The sequence below is a fragment of the Charadrius vociferus genome, unplaced genomic scaffold, assembly GCF_000708025.1.
Source record: "Charadrius vociferus isolate BGI_N301 unplaced genomic scaffold, ASM70802v2 scaffold259, whole genome shotgun sequence".
NCBI lineage: Eukaryota > Metazoa > Chordata > Aves > Charadriiformes > Charadriidae > Charadrius > Charadrius vociferus.
In genome coordinates this window covers 2,115,631-2,141,699 of record NW_009661368.1, presented here as the reverse complement: position 1 = coordinate 2,141,699, position 26,069 = coordinate 2,115,631, and the positions used below count along the sequence as shown (strand labels likewise).

General features: G+C 41.1%; 1 protein-coding gene across 1 annotated transcript in view; it reads left to right on the top strand.

Annotated features, from left to right (window-relative positions):
• Positions 1-585: 585 nt before the first annotated feature.
• The window catches only part of BCAS1 (breast carcinoma amplified sequence 1), a 49,479-nt gene continuing 23,995 nt past the window's right edge, over positions 586-26,069 (top strand). Inside the window, exons 1-8 of the mRNA XM_009893361.1 lie at positions 586-654; positions 760-841; positions 10,700-11,112; positions 16,632-16,787; positions 17,378-17,422; positions 21,744-21,884; positions 25,015-25,050; positions 25,397-25,600. Coding sequence (XP_009891663.1) covers positions 586-654; positions 760-841; positions 10,700-11,112; positions 16,632-16,787; positions 17,378-17,422; positions 21,744-21,884; positions 25,015-25,050; positions 25,397-25,600 — 1,146 coding nt within the window. The remainder of the gene's footprint in view (positions 655-759; positions 842-10,699; positions 11,113-16,631; positions 16,788-17,377; positions 17,423-21,743; positions 21,885-25,014; positions 25,051-25,396; positions 25,601-26,069) is intronic.

Here is a 26,069-nt window from a genome sequence, read left to right as displayed (position 1 = left end):
CTGTCTAGAGCAGGCAAACACTTCCCCAGCCACAGGTGAGAATTCTCCCCAGAGGATCTGACATACATAACTGCAGGACATACAGCACCTAACTTTCAGAGTTTACATGCATGACATCTTTACGTGCTGCCTCTTTTCTCTCTTTTTTTTTTTTAAATGAAAACCAAACAAAAATATAAAACCTCACCAAGCTGTATGTTTATTCATACATTTTGGTGTTTTTCACTTTATTCTGCCGCTAACTCCATGTTAGGACATCTACTGAGTCCTAATGAATGATGCAGGAGTGATTGCATCCAATTTTCCTCAACAAACAAGAAAAGTTTGCTCATTTGTACCATTTCCCGTGAGCAGCTGTGAGCCCCTGCACATAGCTGGGTTTGGGTGAGACTGGTTGGTGCACACTGATGACCAGGGCAGGTGCCTTTGGGAAAGCAGCTGGGGCTTATTAGGAATTTAAACAGCCTGTCAGAGTCTGTCACCATTGGCTGTCTATCAATTTGAATTAGGCAGTAAATTCATATTAATGAGTAAGAAGGGGTTATTTGGATTGATTTTTTTTTCCCCCTCCACCTTGCAGGAACTATGGGGAATACAATGAGTGTCCCAGAGGAAGCTGAAGAAGACAATACATGCACAGGAAAGAGCTACCAGGTAAGCAAGAGCTGCCCACTCTCGTCTTCCCTGGATATTGCACATTGCAATTTTTGAGTCCCAGGATGTACTCAGTCCTAAGAACTGTATTATTTGCTATTTCAGGCTCTATCTGAATCTCCTGATAACATTAAAAATGGATCTGCTGCATTTGTTCAGACTCATTCTCCTGCAATGAATGGTGAAGGTATGTACTGGGGAAGGGTGGCATGTTTGCACTTCTTTTGTCAGCAGATGGGCAGAGAGAGGTTTATACTGGAGCAATAATAAATATTGATGCATGATCTCAAAGTAAAAGATGAGCCTGTGTTTCAGCTCTTACTTGTGAATCAGTATGTGTGTTTTTTCACAAGCTTAAAAGTTTAAAGATAACAAAGAGTAAAATAGGAGAATATTTCCAAAGCCCTCTGGGAACTGTTTGTTTAGTTGTTCTAAGAATTTGGTTCTGTATCTAGCCCACAAAAAGTGGTTTTATAGACTGAAGATTTTGGGTTGCACGAGGTATCATAGGGCAGGAGTGGTTTGGTGCTGGTGTCTTTCAGGTCGCTGCCCAAACCTCAGAGTGTCGTGGGATAAACTGCCTCTGCTTGGGCTCTGGCGGAGGTAGTGCCTCTAACGAGCCTTGGAGGAATTGTTGCTGCAATGAGCACAAGTTGGGGCCCTTGAAAGGGGCATAATGCGGCACCAATGCAAGGATCAGTGGCCCGTTAGCGAGGTCAGTGAAATGCTGCTCTGCAGACTGGGAGAAGAGAACAGTTCATGTGGTGGAAGGGAGAGCGAGTTGTCTTTAAATAATGTCATGGCATCCCTGCCACTAGCTGGGAGTTACCAGGAGATGTCGTTGTGCTTGGATGCCAGATTGGAACACCCATTGGTGTGGAAACTGATAGTCTGGAGGGGATGTAGGAGACTACTAAAAAAAAACCAACCAAGCAAACAAGGGGACTGGATGCGTTGAAAAAAGTAAACTTACACAGGCTAAAAATGAAATGTATTGAGCTTTAAAATATTCCCCACTACTATGGAGGAGTAACTTTTGTGAGGCAGATGTTTGTGCTGTTGGTCAGGCTGTTGTGTTGTGAGGCAGATGTTTGTGCTGTTGGTCGTGCTGTTGGTCAGGCTGTTGTGCTTTGCCAAACCCGTCCTCTGGTCACAGTGGGCACAACTCTGGGACTGTACAGAAACTGGGCCATTATATGGAAAGCTGCTATAATTTTCTGTTTATAAAAAAATCAACAGTGTGCCCTAGATTTCAGGGTCAATCCCCAAATTGTCAAATAATGATGCCTAAAGATAGGCAGGGTAGAACAGTACAAAGCTTTGCAGAAAAGAAGTATCATGGGATGGACAGAGCAGCTAAGATGGTAATGGGCCAGAAAAATGATCATTGTGCTGCTCCAGGTAACACGGATGTGCTCACCAGTGAGCTCAGTGCATCTCGCTTGACTTATGTTTTGTAAGGAGCTTGAGGAAGGAGTCTCAAGGGATACCTGAGGACAACAGGAGTTCACCCTGCTGGTCTGGCACTTCAGCTGTGTGACCCCGAGGGGGGCTTGCCAAGTGTCCCAGGTGGTGACAATATCGAGTGCAGGAGAGGGTGATGGAATCATGCAAGCACAAAAGAAATGTATTAGTGTAAATTACTTAAAGCCCAGAGTAATATTGTATTACGGTGACAAAAAGAAAAAGAAGGGAGTAGGAAACTCTTTGGGAGGGATTTCTTTCAGAGACCGCAATAAAATACATTCTTTTGAAGCATTCTGCATGTGCTCAATCTTCTGGGGGTGTTCTAAGCAGTTTTACATTGATAAAAGAGATGCAAAATTCTTTGCAAGCTGGTTACAAAAAATGAAATAAAGTTTAAAATAAAATCCATATCCTAGCTACATGTTCTTATCCAAAAGATTGTAAAGTCTGAAACCACCTCTGCATTTTTGTGAAACTATATTTCTTATCCTTTCAGTAGCAATTTCAACAAATGATATGATAGAGATGTGAGTGCCGTTTTGTTCATCTAAACATTTCCATCCTGTTCTCTGATTTCTGGTCCTGTGTTCTTGAGTGAGCACATTGCTTTGACTTCAAAAATGCCAAACAATTATTTGTTACTGACAATGTGTAGGGATATTTCCTCTTGAAGAGAGCAGAGTACATGTAATCTGCAGTGAGATCTTTGTAAACAAAACTTAACTGTGTCAACTGCCTGTGTTTGAATTCTAGAGAATTTAGGGCATAGCACAGTAATTTATGGAGCTAGATAAGCCACAGCTGGGAATGCAGCATGGCTGACAACGTTATTACCAAGAGGTCAGTCCTACTTACCAGAATTGTTCAAACTCCGTCACAAGGCTGCTGGGTGCAGCTCTGACCACCTCTCTCCTGTTACTGTTGTAGGATATATTAGCTATTACCCAACTACTGCCAGGACAACAAAGCATGGTGCTGGGGGGACAACTTCCTCTTTCTCTGTACACTAATGAAATAAAATTGATATGCCCCTATTATGTGTAAGCTGTGGGTGTTAGTGTAGAATAATTGGTGGGGATGTGGGTGAATCATTATTCAGTAAGCGTGTCCCATTTCAGACATCTTTGGGTGGTGCTCCTGGCAGGACAGCAACTGGGTTTTTGAGGAATGTCACCAGTGGCAGGCTGGACCTTGGGCTCCCCATGGAATGGTGCCTGCCCGCAGCCGAGCCCCACGTACCGAGCTGACATCCTGAGGATCTGGTGTCAACTACATGGCCTGAGCATTAAAAATTTGGCCCCAAGTAGTTTTGAAAAGTTATCCCCACATAGTCATGGGCAGTTGCTCTCATCCACAGACATGTATGTCTCTCCTTACTTTTCAGCACCTCATTGATTTCTCCTTCCACCTCTTGTTGGCTTTGGAGCGTTCCTGAGCAGCATTCAGGCAGCTCTCATTTGCAGCAATGTTGCTTCAGTTCACATCTCTGCAGAGTCATCCACGTTAATTTTACCAGTGTTTTCCCTCCATTGGATTTTTTCTGTTTTCAGAATACAATAAAAACCCAACAATTTTCTCCAATCTCTGTAAGGGAAAAAAAAAATATTATTTTACTATTCATTATTAAGAGAAGCCTCTCAGCCTGTTACATCCCATTGAAAAATCGAAGCGTAGACAAAAATAATCAAAGACTGGTATGGCAATATGCAGATGGTACTGATTACAGTTCAGAATTCCTGTTCCATGGCTAATTTCCTAATGCCATCTAGCTATAATAAGTCAGTTTAAACGATTGCCTACTAGAAAATAGAAGCCTGTAGCTGTGTGTTTCTGCTGGTGTAAACCAGCAGAGTTCTGGGGAGTAAATAAAAGCCAGATGATTTACACTGTCTGAAGACCTAGAAAATAAGTGTACATTTTACTTTTTATATACAAAATGAAGCATATGGCATTATGTTACTTAAATGGGTTACCTAATTAATGTAATTACTAAATCAGTTTAAGTAGCAAGTTGAAAAATTGGACTGTCCTGTGTTGATATTATTTGTATTTTAACTTTATTAGTGTTTAAAAAGCAGTATTAATCATTAACTCTATGGATACCACAGAAATCTCACCAGTTTGTGTAATGTAATCAAGGTTCTGGTGAAATAAAAGTGCAAGTGCTGTTTGGAGATAGAAGTTACTCCTATAGAAAATGTAGTCGGTAGTATTTCTAAAATGAAATAATGCAAGAAATAGTACTGCAATCTATTTTATGGTCATAAAGTGAGCACTTCTGCAGAAGATAAAAGAGCTGCAAAAAAGGCAAATGAAGCAAGGGGATTTTATTAATAGTGTTAGACGTATGTTTGTGGTCTTTGTCTTGTTAGTTTGCATTTCTGTGATTGCCAGTGATCTGACCATGTGCTGTGCATTAAATGGTATAGTTGATAAATGAGTCTATGAAATCTATATCTGCTAATATAATGAAAAAAAGAATCCAGAGAGTTAACTTAATACAACCAGAGGAAGTAATGTTATTTGGAAGAGCCCTGTCACCATCTGCTTCACATCTGGGGGAGCAGATTGGTGACCGGTTCTCTACATTTGCTGCTTCTGCTCAAACGGCTGACAGATGTGTGGACTTAAGGATTCTTTCCATGACTTGCCTTTCCTGCTCCTATTGATTATCAGGGCTGCAGACATTGCACAGTGCTAGCATCCACCTTCTCCTCCTGTAATGCCATTTAAACAGCAGTGGTGCCCTTACTGCTGCTTTGTGACGTGTTGCTTTGCAAGCAAAAGGATAGCAAATGTGATCCTGACTTTTCCTAGTGTTTTGTGTTGGCCTTTTTGAACTTTAAATAATACAGGTACTTGGTGGACAACAGGTAAAGGGAAGAAGGCTGGAACTAAAAACCATATATCTCTGAGATTTGCACTACATAGAGCAGAAATGTATCAGGAGGACAAAGTGGGAAAAGTTTTTGTTTGTATTTGGGTAGTAATTACATGCAGAGTAGAACCGTGATTCGCTTATAAAAAGAAAGATTACACAAAGAAGAAAAGTTCAGTTAAGATGCAATTCCTTTGTTCCAGAGGATAAATCTGATTCAGCGAATTCTGCTACTAGGCAGTATCTAATAGAAATGGGTATATTGCCATAACTCTGTGTGCCTGTAAGGTGTGAAACACAATGCATTTTTGGTTTTTTGTTTTGGTTTTTTTTTTTCAAGAATGATCATTGCTATTCTTGTTGCTAGCTTCCCTTCCCCTACTTCCATTAATTTCTGTAAATCTGTTAGGTAAATGACAATATTATTTAACTCAGTGAAACAAAATTATTCTTAGAGCATAAATGTACTGTCAACTTCATTTGCATGTAATAATCAAGAAAGATTGTAAAGGAATACTAGTATGTGTTTTCTTTTTTAAGAAAGGGTGAAAATGTCTTGTTTTGGAATCCTCTAATGCTTCTGAAAACTATCATTTAGTCTTGTCACAATAGTTTTTGGGGGTCCCCCATAAAAACACAGGGTGTACTTGAAGATCTGAACATTCTACATCTACTGTAGCATTATGATACCAACCAAGTTCTAAATAACACAAGGAAAAATTAACCTACACAATATATATAAAAAATTGTCAGAAATTTAAATTAGAAAATTCACTCTTTGTTGCTAGGTATTTAGACTTTTAAGCCTAGTATTTGCTGCGGTAATTCATTCAGGGCTATTATAATCCATTGTGCTGGCCTACCCTGATGGACTTCTGAGTGCCAAATGTTGCCTTGTAGCCCTTAATGGTTCCTTCATGGCCATTAAAATCTATTGTCTCCATGATTATCTAAACTCCAGGGAACAAAGTAATTGCATTGCTAAGTAAAATATCTGTTTGTGACTGACTTGTATTCAAAATAGCTAAAGATACTAAGACCATAATTATAGCTAATGGCTTGCTCAGTTCAGTTTCAAAAAGAACCTGATTTTTTTTTCTATTGTCAAAAGCAAAAACATCAGAAAACATTTTCTCCCAGCACTTATTTTATGGTGTGTTCGCATGGTAGTGGCCTACAGGAAGAGAAGTCTCTGCTGAAGACCTTGCCAATTCACATTGCTCCTCATTCAACAGCTAAAAATTACTGGCACTATGAAAGAGTCAGTAGGAGAAATGGCAGGAGGTGAGACACTGCCAATGTAAGACATCACAGGACCTTATTTTATATATTTCCTACATGTAAGTATTAGCTGTGAGGGTGCATATAACTACTGAAACCAGACTAGCAATCAAAGGCTAAGGAAAAGGAGCATGTCTTAAGAAAGCATCTGAAGGATTTGACTTGGGCAAATTGAGCATCAAAAATAGATGCCTACCTAGTACGTGGCTTAGGCTGCTGCCAGGAATAAAAAGAGCAAACTAAGCTTCAGAGAAAATCAGGTTATTGTGGAGGAGGGGGGAAGGCAATCTGGAAGTGCTGGACAGAGTTGGTTTTGGTCCCAGTTGAGGGAGTTTGGCTGCCATCTGCTATGTGCACCAGGTTGAAGTCTGGTTAAATTCCCACTGATTAGCAAAAGCAAATCAGCTGACAAAAGCTCGGGCAGCCTTTTCATTTATTTCAGCCTGGCAGCTCTTGAACTTCCCTTCATGTCAGCTGCATCCTCAGGAAACCTGCCTGCATCTGCCGTTCCCTCTGGCCGAGTGCTGCATCTCGGTCCCAAACACATGTGAAATCGGTGCTTCACTGCAGGCGCTCTACACCGATGCTTTCTGAGCTCTGCTGCCTGCCTGTGGGCTTCTGGGTACGTTACGCCCCATAATGAACAGAAATAATCCCATTCCTATGTGGTCAGTTTTGCAGCTCGCATGGGCAACTCAAAGCCTGTGCTCGCCTTAAGGCTTTGTCCATTATAATATCTCACTTGCTGGCTCTGTCTAGTAAAACCTAAGCACTTGTTTTTTAAAATCCAGTGGCCAGTTCTGCAGACTTGGTGCCATTCTGTGTCAGCAAACTTAGTGCTGTTCTTCATCCTCAGCCTACGGAAGTGCCTAAAATCCGACGGTCAAGGATGTGAAAGGAAGGGGGAGAAAGTCTGTCAGCAATTACTTCTGAGCAGGGAAATGGTATTGACATAACATTGCACTAACCATTACTCTTCTCTGTACAGTTTTTCTTAAGTCAAGGCAAAAAATGTCAGTCTAGTATAGTGAATTTCTGAAAAAAAAAATGCTTATTTTGGGTGTGTTCTTACAGAAGAGGGACTTTGTGCAGCTATATTATTGCTTTTTCAACACATTCTGATGAAGGGAAAGGAAGGACAAATCTTGTGTAGTGTGACTGTCTTTTGTTAAATACTTGAAAGGAAAAAGCCTGTGTAGCAGTAGTATGAAATGCAATCTCACAGCAGTGCTGTAAATTGTATATTGATCTTTGTTTCAGAGCAGTTATTAATCTCATTCAGAGTGAGCAGCTTTGATCTACGTGCAGGCCTGGCCTAGAATTTGGGAGGGTTTGCTTCTATTCCTAATTCTGCCTCTGGATTGTGGAATAATTTTGGGAAGAATGGCACTTCTGTGTCACTTTAAAAACAAAAATATAATGCGCTTTTCATCCAAATACTGTAATTTCAAAGCCTTTCTCCATCAGATTGCTGTGAATATGGCATGAGTCAAACTCTTCTGTCCAGCCCACCACAGCAGTGTCTCCTCTCTGGTGGTGGGATCTGCTTCGCCCGGTGTCTGAGCAGACTTTCCCTGAAAGAGTTTGAACTGTTTTGACACAAGAGACATGCTGCAGAGCTCACGTCGGTGATATTTTCCAGGTCTTTCATTCCTTCCATGATAATTAGAGATAAAAGGACCTTGATAGGTTCATGAGCTACTTTTTGTTTGGTTGGTTTTCTTAACGATGAGCTTCTATTCCTATTTTTGTACTAAAGACAGTTTTCCTGTGTTTCATTTTTTTATCTGTTACATAAAGCAGAAGTTCAGCATCTATTACAATTATTTTCCAATGGATATTGTTTCTGCATTCTTCAGCTGGGGAAGCTTTAGCTTTTTACTTCCTTCCCAAGTTTCCAACTATAATTAGAAGTAAGTGCTGCAGTTCTTTTTGATATAGTACTACAGGAGGCTTAGGAAACTATAACTGATACTTAGCGGCCCTGACTGAATAGCGGAATAGGTGGTTGAGTGGGTAGTTATTTGTACCTTTTCTTTCCATGTCAGTATGTTGAAATAGGTGCTCGTGAAATATTGCAGAAGAATATTACTGGCAAAGGATTCTTGCCAGGGTGAGTTATTTTCTTACATGAATAGTAACGGAGAGAATGCAGGGAAAGAAATTTTCTTTATTAGAGTGCACACAAAGAAGTGAAAATCTCTGAACCTGGACAGAGCGGGTTGTACCGAGGCACTCTGGCCTCTCTGCATGCTTGCATGTGCACAAAACACAATAAGAAAGCAAATGTCAGGTTAAAAATGTTAGAAGTAGAGAAGTTAGGAGCCGGCTCCCCAGCAGCTGGTAAAGCGCTGGCTGCAGTTGTGAATCCTGCCACCACAGCCCTGACTGGTGGCTGCTGCCTCCACTGCTGGCACCTATTGCGGTAAAGTCACTGGAGACTCACGCTGGCGCCCTCCGGCACTCATCTCTCGGGTTTATGGAAGCTCCCACCTCCTGCTAGTCAGGACCAACCCAAACAAGGGCCCGGCGGGGACTCTGGGCCACCGAGTTCAGGCCGTGGGGAAGGGGATGTCAGGGCTGGATGTCACCAGGATGTCCTCCTCTGGGCACTGCTGCGGGAGGACAGTATGAAATGGGTACGGACCCATGTTATACCGCGCCTGCTGGTGCTTGCGTCTTGTTATGCAAAATCCTTGCAGGAGTGGAAAGGATTGAGGTAATTTTGGGGCAATTGGGGTAAACAGCGGAAAGCTGGGGTAATTTTGCTGTGCAAAGCAAAGAGGTAGTTTTGAAAGCTGTGATCTAAGTGTTCTACTTTCCTTATCTTAAAAAGAAATTTAAAAAAACGAAGCTGAACACTGGAGATGTGTACTGCGGAAGACAGGCATTTTAGTCAGGTTTTGTTGGTATATGGGTTTTTATTTCTGTTAAAGCAAATGTGACGGGCATAATATTGACTAGACTATTACAATTATCATTTGAAAAAATTTCAATTTTACACTGAAACTGACAATTTAAAAATTCTAATTTAGCAAGCTGGTTTGAGACTGTCAGTTTTTCACAGTTATAATTAAGTAGATCTAAATTCATCCTTGAAATCTGTGGTGGTGATTGACAGGGAAGTTGGATATATATTCTAGCCAAAGTAGGGAAGAGAAGCTCAAGCTGAGGGGAAGCTGTAAGGTTTACCTCTCGACAAGCCTCCTCTTGTTTACTGGGGTTTCACACCACATAATTTGTGATTCAGTCTCCCATCCACAAAATAGATACAGGAAAGACTTATTTTTTTGCTTTTGTCTCTTGTTTCTTTTGTCTTCTGTAAAGCAGGAGCCTTCTCCTCCTGTCTGCATATACAGTATTAGGGATTTTCACCTCAGCTGTATTATCAAAGTGCCATTGTAATATAAAATCATAAAATATACTTTTCAGATGAAAGATTTCTTCACATCTGAAGTATGATTGCCATGTGTGTCCACAAAGGGGAACTATCTGTGAGAATTTTGAGGGGGGGAAATGTGATTAGGAACCATATTTTTGGGGGGGGAAAAAGAGTCAAACATAAGGATAAGAAGCCTGGCCCAGACGTGATTTATAAGTATTCAAATCAGGGTTAAACTAACCTACAGACAATAGAGGAGGAGCGCAAGTAGAAACTGCACTGTGGAGAGTAGGCAGCGAGGCAAGGAACAGCACTGGAAATATGAATGAAAGAAGTTATGACTGCAAAGCCCTGTGGGGAGTTTGGCAAGTCAGGAAACTAAATTAGTCTTCACAGTTTCCATTCTTTTTCCCATTTAGCTCTGGCAGAGGAAAGCATAATGTATTGATATATAACTTTTTCTCAAGTTTTATTGATTAATTATTTTTTTTGCATATCACTCTAACTTTAATTGGAAAGTCAAATAACCTCGGCATGCCTGCTGGGCTAAGTAGTGAAAAACCTGGGCTGCTCTCTGACTCTGGCAGGTGAGAGGGGGATGTGGAGATGATAAAATTTGCACCGGCTTCAATAAGGAATGACAGGAAAGAGAATCAGACTGGCAGGTCTGACAGATGAGTGGCAGCTCGTATTTAGCGCAGGAAGACAACGGGGTCTCTAAATAAGCTGCACTCTGTGCGGTCCTCCCCAAGGCTCCACATTTCAGAATTAGTTTATTAAAGAGCGAGGTCACCGCGATTAATTGTACAACCAGTATAACTTCTTAGCTGTGCTGGATAATTACTGTTTTATGCTTCTGTTCCTAGTGGATGCAAAGGCAAGTGTTGCACGGGATAATGTGGCCGTTTCTTCCCTGAAGACAATGGAGCAGAGCCCCGTTCCCGATGCGGGCGGGCAGAGTCTCGGGAGCGCTGCCAGGAGAGCTCTGCCATCTGCTAAATCCCGCTCTGTCTTCGCATTTTCATGGTCTGTACCAGGGCGTACTGAAGATCCAGCTACAGATTCATCAGTTGGATCGGCAAAACTTGATGTCAGCTCAGAGGCGCCCGGAGTGAACAAAGCCCCAAGTGACAGCGCGGAGGTTCCCGCAGCAGCTGCGCGGGAGGAAGACGCGCATAAAAACCTGACCCGGGCCCCGCCGGCAGCATCGCTTCACGACATCGATCTCGCAGCGTCAGTGACACCTGAGGGAGAGGATGCGGCTGCCTCAAAGCCAAAACAAGTAACCTTCTTTGACAGGATCTTCAAACTGGAGAAGGGAAAGGAAAGGAGTAAAACGCAAATTGATACCCAAGAGGAAAGGCAGACTTCAGACCTTCCTGACGGGCACATCCCAGCAAAGGAGGCTGCCGGATTACAGAGCCCATCAAACAGTGTCCCGCAGGGGAAGGCAAGTGCTTGAGTAGGAATATCCATTTCTCTCTTAATGAAACCTCTTAGGAATATTATTAGCGCAGGACAGCTTGATGTCATGATGGCTGTGTGAATGAATCGGTGTTACTCTTAAAGCCATTGCAGGTAACGCCCCGCGGGGTGGCTGCACAGAGGTGTGGGAGAAGGACCTATGGTGGAGTGGTAGTAACGCTGACGCCTGCTCACGGCTAAACCCTGCCCTAGAGTTTAAATTCATTTGTATTTCTCCGAAAGGTTTGGGCAAGCTGGCTGTGTTCGTGCTCCAACTGCCAGGGTGATGAACAGCAGCAAATGAAAGCAAAAATACCTGAAAGTAAAATTGTCTCTTATGCTTTAGGAGCTTGGAGTTTGACGCTGGATGGGTTTAAAGAAGTTCTTTAGCATGCTTTGTGCCATTCTTAAAATAGTCACTCTTCGTCAGCAATAGCTGCTTGCTGCATACCCTACGTACCAGAATAAGGAATGTTACACAGTAGCAATTTTTGTGCTCTTAGCTATTCTGATTTATTTTTTTTTTTTAAGTCAAGGAAAAGTGGCCACTTAAAATTGACTTTACAGGATGAGAATGTGATATAAGAAATTAAGTAACTTATCTGAGAGAGCACACTAATCAAAGGAGCTGAAAACAGATGTGAGTTTAGGTTTTACACTTCCTACAAAGTTTGATACCAACAAGTATGTTATAGGATTGTTTTTCAGGTAATTAACTACTGAAAATTCTGTCGACTGGCTGGAGATAAGTGCCATAACTCGTATTAGCTTCACTGGAGAGGTGCCAGTATACACTAAGTGGTGAGCTAGCTCAAATCCTGTCCAACACTGGGAACAGGAGGGAGAAACGAGCAGCATGGCCCCCTCATCAAATCGATGTGTAAATGCTGTTTTATAGTAGCTCTTCTTATTGGCCTAGTTCAGGCTTATGAATTAGACTGCTGTATCATCCCATTCTTTGAATAGTGTTGAACATAGTTCACAAGGTGCTCGCTGCTTGCACTGACAACACTGCAGGTTGTCTCAACCTCTTCAATTTCTGTTGTTCTACTTTATCTTCTTAATCTTATGTCTCCTCAAATCTGAAAATCACATTTCTTGTGTAAACTTATAAATTGTAATATCTTTCTGAAGATTCATTTGTAAGACTAAACAGTTGCGGTTTTGATTGTTGCCCTTCAAAAGCACACCCATCGCTAGTATTTCAGACAGCTATATATGCGCATTTAAAGAATCTGTAGTCTCAACCTAGCAGAATATCAAGTCATTCACTACATAAACAGAACAGGGTGAATAATTCAGAATGGATAATCTGTTCAGTGCATACTGGCACTTCTGTTTGTAGCTTATAAGGCTGAAGCTTTTCAACACTTAAATTCGTGCAGATATTTTTGACTACTATGCACAAAGAATAAGTTTTGTCTGTGGCTCGCAAGAATTGTTACTTTTACAATCAAATGCAAAATTCATAATTTCCTATTTTGCTGTGATTGCAAGCTACAGAGCGTGAAAGGTCACAGTTGGTGCTGTTGAAGTAGTCCAGTGTGAAGCTCTCTAGTGAAATAACAATTTGAAGTAGCTTTAACCAGAAGTCAGTTAAACATCTGCTGGTAGTAAATAGTCATGTTGGGAAAGCTCAAGTCAACAAGTGTTTGTAACGAGTGACTATCAGAAGTGATAATCTAAATCTTATTCTGCCAGTTCAAACAGATACTAGAAGAACTAGTCAAGCTTTTTATATCAATAATGCCCAGGTTTCTGATTAATTTTGAATTCTGTTGCAGTTTAATGTTATACCTATCCACATCCTGAACCTCATTAATGGGAATAGTCTGGAAATCCCGGGCACTCATCAGCTGTAGGTTATGTTTGGGGAGTGCGTAAGTGTTTCAGGATCCTAGCCCATATAACAGCTTCTTGGTGCCTGGGGATCTGCTTGAGGACAGGTCTCCTGTTTAACAGAAGTGCCTGTACATCTTCTACACGTGTGCTTAAAGCTGTACCACTGAAAATCTTTGAGGACTCCCAAAATTGGGGTTCAAGTTGCTTAGTGTAAATGAGTGGCAGAACCATATCACAGGGGAGAGTGAAATTTAACCTTATCCTTATATTTCTGGACTGTAATTTGTCTTTCATTCTTCAAATATGAAAAGGAGTATATCTTGGGGGCAGAGAGGAGTTAATGATGTTTCCTGGGAAAAATATATCAACTAAACACTTCTGATATGTTGCCAAACTTGTTTAAACTCAATTTCTAAAACAAAGGCTGTGGCTCTGCCTTGCAGCACAGTTGCCTTCTGTTCCTTCTAAAGTTGCTAGTTCTCATGTAGGATGGGAGAATGACCAAGTCTAATTTAATTGCTGTTACTGTAGTAACTACAAACTGTTACCAAATAATCATACTAAAAATCCAGATATTGCTGCCAACAGCTTCTTTTTTCTTTTTTTTTTTTTTTGGTGGATTATGACTTGTAGTATCTGTAAAAGCTAAAAGCAAAGCAAAGTTTCCCTGAATTGAGTGCCAACACAAAACAAACAGCGTTGCTGGTAAGTAAGAGAGAGGCTCCACAGTTGTAGCTTAAGAGCTGCACAAACATTCTGTGTTTGGTGAACCACTCTTTATTTTTTGTGGTCTACAAAACTACATTCAGAACGCAGCATAATTAAAACAAGGACAGAATTCATGAATTCATGAAGCATTTCCTATGTGAGCCAAAGAAAAGATAAATTATATGCCTGAAATGTTTCACTGAGCCATGATTCATACAAACAAAAGTGCTGGCAGGAATACGTTCTTTTGATATGTTTTTCTAATGATTGAACTGAAACTACTGTATAAGTGTTTAAGGTGTTTATTACCCCCAAATCTGGCTCCTCAAATAAATGAATTGAACATTTACGAAGTATCTGTTAACTTCTAATACTGGCTTTCTTCTGTTATTTGTAGAGTTTGTCTTTCATTATTTGCCTCCAGGGCTTTGCGCAGCGTACTGTGCAGTGAGCTGCTACAGAGGTTCTTGTGGTTATTTGACTGTGGCTCTGAAAATGTGATAATGTAGGACTCCACGTTATCTCTCCCCGATTGACGCTGATGGCCTGAGTCTGTGCCCTTTCCTACAGCAGCGCTCCCATGAAAGCGTGAGATGGATCGCAGCATCTATCAAAGTCCAGATCCGAGTTGTACCTGGGTAGCTAATGGCAGCCTTGGCTTGGCAATGCTGGAGTAGGGTTCCTCCTGCAGTAGTGGGTCATTATGGGGCCCAGCTGAGCTCTGCAAGTCAGAGTTCAGGGATTTTGGGGTGACATCACACCCCAAGCTCTGCACAGTCTCCAGTGGCTTTTAGGTCTGCTGGGCAAAGTGTGGCTTTAGCAGGGCCGTACCCTGGAAGAGCTGGTGCTGCCAGTGGTACCTGTCACCTGGGGCAGCTGGTGGTACCTGTCACCTCTGCAGCTGCCCCAGGTAGTATCTGCTGCTGGTAACAGCTGTGTTCGCTCAGACCTTAGCAAAAAGATCCTGAACACAGTTTGGGCTTGTGTGTATAAAAATAAAGTTTGCTTATTTTTGTTTGATAACATTAACTAGTGGAGAGTTTGATGGCATAAGCACTTCAGTAATGAAGCTAGTTTTGTTTCGCAACATATCTTCTGCCTCCTGCTTCTTTGGTCTTTTGTCTCATGCCTTTGTTGTCCCTTTAATATCTGAAATAGAGCCAGCATTTTTCATATGGCCAGAGCTCTTCAGATGGCATCCCTGGAAGCAGGGCTGCTGGAGCTGGCGTGGCCATGCATGTTCTGCATGGGACATATTGTTCTTGGAGCCACTCTGGCCTGTAACTGGCAGCTGGACAAAGTGGTGTTAGACCCTTGTAAAAAAACCTTCTAAATAGCCTGTTGAAGCACTCTGAACTACTGTGCTGCATTTCTTCCTGGGTAAACTTGGAAAACAGTGAGTGGAGAATTAGACAGAAGTCTGTTCTTGCAAGTAAAATCTTGCGTATTTTAACTCCTGAAATGCTGCATGGAGACTGGCCACTCCATGCTCATCTTTCTTGATGTCAAATTAGCCCTTCAAAGTTTTCACTCATTTGTGCATCTTTAGTGTACTCTTTCCATTAGTGACCTACAGAAATGTATGTCCTATACATATACTGTTTTCAAATCTCCTGGTACAGGGGAAAACTCTCAAGACTACGATGTAAAATTTTCCTAGTAAAAATGGCTCTGAACAAGTAGGTCTAATTGGCAGGTCTGGAAAATATTCTTGGTGCCACTTAAACCTCCAGGTGGTCTTTGAGAGGTAATGATTGAAAGATGCATTTTACTGGGGACACCTAGATGGGATCATCTGTTTTTTATTTCTTGTTCTATTTTTTCCTCTGTAGTAATCTGGAGCATCTAGCATCCTGACTGCTGCTTCTCTAGTCACTGTTTAAGTGACCAGATGTGTACAGCTGTCTAAATAGTTGGGGATGATAACTTCTGCAAAAGAAACATGGCACTGCTACGATTGTCCATTCAATACTGCCTCAAACCTCCTACCAAAGTCAAGGCCGCTGCAATTGATAGATCCCGCCCTGCGCTTGCAATATAGACGGGTAGACAAAAGGGAGGAGAATTATCGGTAACGGACTCGGATAATACTAGCAAGATGTAGGGCCATTTAAATATTTAAAAAAGGACATAAGGCCTTGTCTCGAGCTGCTCTGTCATGCACAATGTCTGTGTTGGCTTTACCTGGGCCGGCTTAAGGCAACAGTGTCCAGAATGGCAGGCAAACTCAGGGTAAAAGGGTGCCATGCTCTCCAGAACTGGTCTAAGAGAAGGGTGGTGGTTTTTTGTTGGTCTTTTTTTTTTAAAAAAAAAAAAAGACCCTTTGTTAGGTGTCTGAACAGAAACTGAGTATATTACATACTTGTGAGTGCTTGAGCACTGGAAAGCTATTTTTGGGCTCTGGGAACTGTATTCCAGGAAGAGAGGCGGCAGCTCCATCTGGCTCAGAAGAATTACTTTGGGTTGTTGCTTTTTTCATTCTTTTCATCTGTACCATGTTTGTGTTTGCTAGATAAAAATTATTTCTGGAATTGCAGAATACAGAGTATCGGAAGCAATCTTTGTGTGATACAATCAGACACTGAGCCACCAAAGGCCAAAATCTCAGTGTTTGTTCCTATTCACAAGTTCAGCCTTGAAAAGAGAAAAGCGGTGTTGTTTGGGATGCCGTGTGCAACTTTACTTGTGTTTGTTATACTTGGTAGCAGAGAACAATGTTCCTCCAACCAATGGCAAATGCTGAATATATTAGAAAAGAGGGCAAAAGAGATGTATAAATGCTCAATTGTTCTGAATATGTAGGCTGGAGAAGTATGGTTGGAATTAGGGTTGTGACTCTCAGAGCAACATAATGCAAGTCACAAATGTTACTTTTGCATTCCACTGGAAATTAAGCAAGCTAGGACTGGCGAAACTCTGCCCTCTTTTTTTCTTTCTTTCTTTTCTTTTTTTTAGGAGATAGATGCCTGCAACCAAAAAGACCTACTGCAGGACTCGGCAGGTGTCAACGGTCTCACTGCTGAGCAACCTGAGAAGGCAGAGGTAAAACAAGACAACCCCCAACCAATTGCTGCAGTAGACAACTCCGTCATGAGTTTCCTTAAAACATTGGTAAGCTTTTGCCTTTCCTTTTCATCTCTAGGCTAATTGCTTATAAAAATCCCATGTTGGACATGTTGAACTAAGTGTAACATGTTTGCTGCCAAGGGCACTGAGAAGTAATGGAGCCAAACAGGTGCCTTGGAGGCTGACTTGAGAGGGGTAGAGAGGTGTGTAGGAACAGTGCAGTTAAGATCAAATGATGATGACCTACTCCAGAAACTTCCACTTCTGCACGATACTTGTAGACCTGGAGCTATTTAGCTGTATCAAATATTTTCTGCATGTTGAAACTTTTTGTAAATATCTAAAAGTTCATTTTTACAGATTAATTGGATGTATAAGCTTAAATATTATAACTTTTGTCCAGATGTTTTTCATTTTAGCTGTTGACTTCAAGTTGCAATCAAGAAACACTTATATTATAAACTTTCCCACACGGGGAGGAAAAGCAATATTTGTACTTCTTTCACACTACTTTCACATTTGTGCTAGAAAAAAACCTGCTAGTTTCAAACAGATGAGCTTTCAGATCTTTTGAAAGACTGAGTTGGGTGTGACTGGTGGTGTTTGTTTTTTTTTTTTTCTCGAATATATTTAAGGTCTCCCCAAGCAAAGCTGAAGCCAAAAGTGATTCTGAAGACAAGGTAGGCAGATTCCTCATTCTGTCACTGATCACTAGATGTTCTTGACTCGGGTATTTTTCTCTTTGTTGTGTGGCTTTTTCCCCAGTTGATGATATCATTTGAAGTAATTAAAATATCTTTCCCCTGAATAAATTTGAAAGGAAGATGAGCATAAACAGTACAATTCTTCGTATCGTACATTACAATCAAGATCTGAACCGTAGCACTTTCTGTAAGGCTGATGATGACCTGGTCCTGCTTTTGGTTGTCCTGCTGTGGGCAGGACTGGCACCCGCAGGGAGAGCTGCCCTTCCACCACTGCTCAGGAGTCTTTTACGTGCAGAGAGGAGGATCGGGTTTTTTGAAGCAGAGTGTATTGAACACTTAGTCTGTTCTAATACACCATGTCAGGTTGACTGCAAGTGTATGTGATGTTCCCACCAGGAGGAGCTGAAACCTGTATTGGCTGGACAGGTACAGAACCAGCCTGAGAAACGCTCCTCCGTGTAATGGGCAGACGCAGCCCCTGTTTTCCTTTTAACGAACTGTTTGTTCTTGGCTTCCACTGGCAAGAGGAAACTTGTTTTTAGCATCCATGAGCAGCAATAGTCCTATACGCAAATTCAGAGAAGTTTCATTATTATACTTTTATTTTTTTAGAGATATTGAAAACATCAGGTTGATCCAATGTATCTGCCAAACTTTATATTTTTCCCCAGTGTTTTTTTGTTTTAAACTGTAAAAATTTGAAGCTGAAAACATAATCTTTTAAAATGGAACAATATGCATTTTCAAAGACTTCTCCTTTCCCCTTCTTTCCTGTTAAATTGGTGCCAAAACTTGAACTAGTTTCAACAGAAGCAGAACTAAGATGATTTGTATTAAGCTGCTTTCTATCTTCTGGTGTTTCAGTGGACTACAGGCATGTCACTGTCTGAACAACTGGGAACTTCCAGATTAAATGTCCTTACACATTGTTAGGACTTAAATAACTAAAGCTTTTCTCACAATATCTGTGATAAAAATTAAGTAATGCATGAAGAATAAAGCCCTAAAAAAAGGAAATGGACTTTCCATGCAACTATTAGGTAGCCAAAAATCCCAATTGGCATCTACATTTTTGTTTTCATCCCATTTTTTTATCCCTCTTGTCCAATTTAATTTTTTATATTATTAAAATGGTGAAGTCAGTCTTCCCAGAAAGCTGATGAGTATATGGGGGTACATATCTCTCCCTGATTATAGCTGAGTAATTCTGTAAATCGTCAACCAGGACTTCCAAGATATCCAGAACAGGTAGCCATCCAATTGCACTATCCCAGTGAGACTTGTAGCTCTTTCAACAACTCGTGAAAAATCCAGTTGTTCAGTCCTGTTTGCATACCTGACTTTATCAAAGGCACCCATGTGCTTCTGTAGCAGGTGACTGTTGGTGCAGGTGTGCTGTAATTTGGAAACAAATATGCTGTTTGGGTTTGGTTTGCGATCACACCTGTGAGGGTAAACAAATCCAGATGACTAGCAGGATATGCAAACTCATTATATAGAAGCTAAATGGGAGTTGGTTTTTTTTTATGAAGAATTCCTTTATCTTCACTAGTGTTTTCCTGATACAAAGATTTTTTTGCTATATTAAAATATGCCAAAAAGGTTAATTTGACTGCTATATAGAAAAGCTGCAGATTTTCCAGCTGATATTATATAATTTAATAATGGCCACTTTTCCCTTGAGAAATAATTTCTGTGCTAATGGTAAATATGTGTTCCTAGGTGAGGCTTTCCCCTGTGTGCATCCAGAGCCTCTCCTGAGTGCCGTGGGGCTCCGGTGTGGTTTGGCTGGCCCAGGCACCGCTGTGCCTTTGGCTCCCAGTCCCACTCTCAATTTGGCTGCTGGCGCAGCCCCTTGGCAGGGAGGAGCCGGGTTTTATCACACAAGGGCTGGGACGTTCCCAGTGTCTCGCAGCAGTGCTCTCCCGTGGCTCAGAGGACAGACAAGCTTTCCCATAAATCTGAGAAATAGCTACAGCCCGCTTCAGCATGGCATAGCGAAAAGCAAAAAAGCACTCCCTACTGCTGAAACGCAGAGCGAAGCTGAACTAGGGGTTTTTTGCAGTAACGCACTGTCATCTGCGATGCCTCTGGCTTTGATCAGCTGGCTAAAGGCACGTATGCCTTCAGCAGCCCGGGCACACCCTTAATGATTGTCACTCCATCCATGTAAACACAAGAGTTTAATGTGAGTTGAGTCATACTTCCTTGGATTAATTGCTGCTTTGCAAGTTTATGCTACCCAGCACAGCGTTTGGATCGCATCTGCCCCGAACCACCTATGTGACCCTTCTGCAGCAGATCCTGACTTGTTCCCACTTTGCTGTATGTTTGGGAATACTGGGAGTGGTACAGAGTACAAGGGGAAATGGCCAATTTTAAGGCGACTGGTCACAGCCTCTTCATAGTACAAAGCACTTTGTAGGAAGGATGTAATTGCACTGAACGAAACAGTAATTGCACTGAACAAAACAATGCTGAGACCAATGTCTCGACTTCACCTGCCCATACGTGTTACATTCTGTGTTCTGGACCTCTCCTCATGACCTGTTAGTTGTGGTCAACCACAGTGCTTGATACTTCACATTGTAAATACTGTAGGCTGATTGTTTCTTTGGAGTTTGGGTCCCTTCACACTTCTGCAGTTCCTGGAAATTTTTGTCAACTCATTTCGAAGCTTTTTGCTAAGATGGAAGCTTTTATTTTTGCCTTGTTCAAGTGTAAAAGAAATCAGACTGAAGCTTGTAAACAGACAAGCTAATTACCCAGGGGATGAACACTTGGGTCATTTGTCATTGAAATACAACTTTACAAATTTTTTTCTTCACTACATATTAGTGTGATTCTTAATTAAATTGGGATTTTAATTGCCTAAGGGAGATCAGAATGAAGTCCAGGATACTAGCAAGTAGTAAGTAAGAGAAACACTACATCTTCCTTTGTACTAGGTAATCAAAGGCATCTCGCTCCTTTAAAACATCACACCACGGCACTGAAGAGCGAAGAATGCTACCCCATAGTATTTGTGATTAGTCATATGTTATGGGCATTGGTACACTGCAGTTACCATGGAACAGCCTCTTGTGTTAACTTGTTTGTATGTTGAAGCTCAGTTAAGCAACCCTGGAAACCTGTGGGTTTGTGTCCCCCTCCTTTTTTACTTTTGAAAAGATGAAAAAGGTGAGGAAGGAGGGGGGGGGAACCCATATTTTTCATTACATGAAACTTGAGCTTTTTTTCCTCCACTGATAAATCCAGATGGTTGTGTTGAAGACTGGGGGGGTGAGGGAGAGGACAGCAAGAGCAACTTGAAGAGTGATGTTTTGAGGAGGTACTTGAATTACGATTCTTTAAAACAAAATTCCAATGCTGGGAAAAAGTAAATGGAAGACTTTAGCAAATGTTAGTCAAGTTTTTCCAAGACTTGTAGAAATGCCGTGTATTTGAATAGGCCCACCTCTACCCTCAGCAGGGTAACTTGGTCTGCATTGAGCTGCAGGGAGTCTGCTACCACTTTTAAAAAATAACCTGATACTACTTTTTTCCCCGTATAGACATCTATCAGTGTTTCTACATTTTATAGCCCTTTGTAGTGGATTTTTTTCAATGTGCTGCCTAGTTTTTTAGAGAGTTTTTTCCAGTCTCTAATATCAGTAGGGAACGATTCCCAAAACAAGTGCCTCCTGCAAATACTTCGAATGGAATTAAAAGGAAGCAGCACTTTCTGATTCGATGATTTTGGTATCAGTCTATCATTACTATTTTTCTGATACTTTCATTTCTAACCAATTTCATGAATGTTACTGCAAATTTGAAATAGTGTATGTAGCATGTATTGTGAATATTCATACTCCCATCTTCCTAAATAACGTATTATGCAAAACACTTTGAAGTCCCTAAAATACTGCAATAAAAAGAATCAAGGTATTTTCAGAGATTCATGTATCTGCCTGTTTTAAACTCACAAATCCCAAATTTAGTTGATTACTCATGAATTTGAATACAGAAGTCTCGGTCTTTGTGAGATTTGGGTTTTAATTTAATGAAGAATTTGGGGGGCAAATTGTGGCTTAATTTTGAGTTAACTGGATTGTCCTAGCTCTTATATATTTTACTACTCATGTGAAAGAAAGTAGGCGGAGAACTGAGTAATTAGAAGAAAACATAATCTGTTGTCCAGGGCAAAAAGGAAATGTTTGGGTTTAATGGTATTACATGAGTGTTTGAATGTTTTTCATGAACCAAATGAGAACTTTGCAGTAAATACTCAACTTCAAATGCTGTTGTACAAAAGGGATCGAAAGCGGAAAAAGGCCATGGTGGGCAGCCTGCTCCGAAGACAGCGGCAGAATCCCAAACTAAAGGGGCCAAGAAAAAGAAGGCAGAGAGTCCCAAGCTAGGACACAGTACATTTAGCAAACTCTTTAGGCATAAGGTCTGTATGAAACGCTAGCAAGAGCAGAACCCTGAGCAGTAACAGATGGCTTCTGTCACAGTGAGAAGTTATTTAATTGGTAACTGAAAGCAGCATCTGGCCAGCTGTGCAGTGCTCCGAAAACTACTGGTGTGAGCATTTGTGCCACACGTTATGAAAACAATCTTCATCTGCAATGTTTCTCTTGTTATACCATCTGTGAATTCAGGATTCTGAAACAATTCCGCTAACCTTCCCCACTACCTGCTTCCCAGTTACACCTACTAATGCTGACTAAACTTCCCTGGCCACTTAAAATAAAAATAAAATGAAAGGTACTGACAAACAATGAATTATGCAGATATGAACAGTGCCTGCCGCTGTAGGGCAGGTCACTCCAACTACAGTTAAAGCTTTGTGATCCACATTGCCTTAACATGCACTGCCATGTAGTTAAAATTGATGGTTTGGTGAACTGGGGCGTCTGATATGGCACAGAGAAGGTTGGAACATGGAATTTCCTTCAGAAATAGTTGCTTTTTCACTGAAAACAAGAAAAGTAATTGTTGATTGAATTCTAGCTTTAGTTTGGGTGGAAAAAGTTTGGATTTCCAAGGATACTTTAAAGTTGTTCAAAATGCATGCTTTTAATACAAATGGCTGTTTTAGAGGGTATTAGCTTTTATCTTAAAAAAAAAAAAAAAAAGCACTAAAAACTTTTAATCAGCTTTAGTCTTAAGTTCCATATTTGGGCACTTCTGCATTCTCTGAAGAAGATAATCTGCCATGATGTTCTGCAGCAGGAAAGCAGAGAATTGTAGCTTTTCAGCCCAAAGAATGCACAAGCAGAGACCCTTCCACTGGGGGAGGAAAGTAATTAATATTTAATGCTCACTCAAAACACCCACATGGAATTTCTGGTGAGTAGGGGGCTTTATAATCAAGGGCATGAGGCAAAGGGAGTTCTTTAAGACATTTTCAAAACAAAAATGTTCTTTCCACTGTCTCATTTTTGAGATAAAAAAATGCCATCTATGTATTACTGAAAGAAGAATAATCTTCCAAATGGTTTTAAGTCTATAGTCCTTGCCAAAAGCTTAAAGTTAAGATCTCATCTTGTATATACTACATTGATAGTTAACAGTTTTGATAGTTAATACAATTAAAATATGAATTATTTGTTCATAATGAATTAGAGCTTCCTGATAAAAACCAGTCCTGGCTAGCATTTTTTTAAGGTGTTAAGTCTCTTCTCCAATAGTTCAAAACCTCACAATGAGTTGTTGGGAGAGCTGATTGGTTTTCATTAGGCTATTTGATGGAATTTTAAAGACTTTTGGTCTGGAATGAAAGCAGTTATCTTAAAGGAATGCAACAGCACTTAATTTTTACACCAATAAAATCTGTCTTAGAAAAATACCATTACTTTTAAACAGCGTTTTTCTCATTTCTAAGTTTATTTTCAGATTTTTTCCACATACAAAATACAGAAGTAATAAGTAGGATATCATTTATGACATATTAAGAATAAAGGAGATGGATTAAAATGGTGCCACCAGTTTGCTTGTAAGGCTGATTGAAAGGGGAGATTCAAATCAGAGCGGTGATGTGACAGACAAGCCCTGAAGTTATCACCTGTAGTTTGTTTGGTTTTTTAAAAAAAAAGTGGTGGTTTCTCTCTTTTCATTTGAAATGCATTTGCATGATGTGTCAACTAGATGAATAGGTAATGAATTCCTTTATTTGAAATGATCACTTTAATATAGCAGTCATATTTAATTTTAAGCACTTCACTCTCCTCTGAAAGTTCTGTCTCTGCAAGTCTTCCAAAATGCACTTGTCAGTACCTTAGTTAAGAAAATATTTACGAGTATGTTAACAAACATTACTTTCCGGTCTCCTGTGTTTACATCAATACTAACTTTAAAGCAATTTTGTGAATGTTGTTTTCAAACATCAATGTGCATCCTAATAGAAATCCATAACATACAAGTTTGGATGGCATTTGACAGCAGGGTCCCTATCAATTCTATTGTTCCCATGCAGGTGTGTTTCCCTTCCGTTGCATGCTAGTTTTGCAGTATAACTCTACTTATTTATGGAATTTTGACTTGGAGGGTTAATCACTTATGTTCAGCATTAGTACTGGAGCCAGCTCATGGCATTACATTGCTTTTTACCACTTGCTCTGGATCTTGTTCTTTGGAGTTAACCACAAAAAAAGTCCTTGGCTCCTGCAAAACACCTCTCACCTATTCACGCAAGAAATCTGCAAAGCGTGTGGCAGGCTGCCTAAACCCAGGGGTGCTGGGCTCCTGTTGGAGTTTGTGGCTTGCTGCTCCTCTTTTCGTACAGCTCAGATACTCATTTTCAATGTAAACTAAGTTGGGTGTTAGGGTCAATAGATATTGATATCTATCACTGGCCAGAAAGGAGTTTAACAGACTCGATCCCTCCTGGCTTCATGTATTTCGATGAAACCAGGAGACCCATCACTGAAAGATTTTTTACAGAAGAGTAAATCCCCTCTAACGCACAAAAGTGAGTGCATGGACTAAACCAACCTCCAGCACCCGCAGAGCTGCCACTCCTGCTTCCAAGGTATATGGCCACTGCTGTTCTGTGCCCTTCATTTCCAGGCAGTCCTCAGCCAATATTTTGTATCCCTGAAAGCAAAGCCTCCTGCCTTGAAGGCAATGTTAGCACATCCCTGACTGGTATGCCATTCCCCTAGTGGGAAGGACCCAGCTCTGGCTTGTATGTGTGCACTGGGAGTTGCATGTGCAGACCCAGCTCAGAAAAACAAAATTATGCTAATACCTTAAAACCCTGTGCAATGTCTTACCTGAAGAAACTGGGAATTCATGTGTTATGTGTTATTTTTGAAGAACCAGTTGAGGACTGCAAGCACCGTCGCGTGAGCACAAAGCAATCCAACAGACGGCTGTGCAGGTAGAAGGACGGGAGCTGGCAGCCCCTTCGGGCAGCCGCGCCTCTGCCAGAGCAGTTTCCATGGTTGCAGGAGCCGGGACTTTCACAAACACTCACTAAAAATAAAATAATTTGTGACACAGACAATTCCTGAACTGTGTAACTGTGAGCGCTGACATTGCCAGAGACAGACTTGTCTTTGTGTTTTGTTTCCCTCCAGGCTGCAAAAGAGACCCAACAGACAACTAATACCAAAGTGAGTAGGATGATTCAAGTTATCTGTATGAATAATGCAGTCAAAGAGTAATTATTCTCCCTGTCATTTTCAGTCTCAAAGACACTGTTTTAATTTCTTAATCAATTGCTCATCTCTGTTAGGAAGGGTGAGTTGCTATGTAATTTGCTTCCTCCGTTCAAGACATGACTTCATTTATGAGGACAAGGCGGTGTGGCTCACGAGCTGCACCTTGTTGGTCGGTGTGTCCTGTGCCGTGGGGGTCCACCACACGCTTACCTCTCCTACCGGGTGACGCCTGAATGTGCTGCAAGTATCTTGTTCTTCGCACGTTTCCAATAGCATGCGTGTTCTTGTTTCTTTCTAGAGCACTGAACAGCAGCCTGTTACCTCTGTAAAATCAGACAAAAACGTCCCTTCCTCTCAAGAGCCGCAGACAGCTAAGCAGAATATAAAAGCCCCCGAGCCTGCAGCCCCACCGCAGGCAGCGGCCACCGAAGCCCCCAAAGAGGTGACGAAGGAGAAAGCAGCATCCACTCCTATACCACTGAGCAAGCTCTTTTGGAAAAAGGTACGTCTGGATTTCGGAGCTGGTCCGTCCCACAGCTCCATCTCCATGCGGCGTCTAGAGTTATTGCTAAGCACAGAGTAAAGCATCGGGTCTGTGTAGCTGAGCATGTCCCACGTGCTACGGGTATGAGGGGCGTAAGTGATGTATGCAGTTACCAATGCATACGTGAGCTTTGGGCAGCCGCACATACGCACGGCTAATAACGGCGGTTAGACTCCTGCAGAAGAGTCTTATAAAACTGTAGTCTTTCAAAACTGCCGGTACTGTCTTTGAATGATATTATGGAAGAGGGAATATGACTTTGTGAATTCAAGGCACTTGTTAAAAATCCTACAGACGTTATAGCATTCTTTACCAAATTGTATCATTAACAGAGTTATAGCTATAAAAACACATTTCATTTTTACGAGAACTGTTTGATTTAGTTCTAGATGTCTGAAAACCTGGAATCTGATGGGTTTATTCTTAC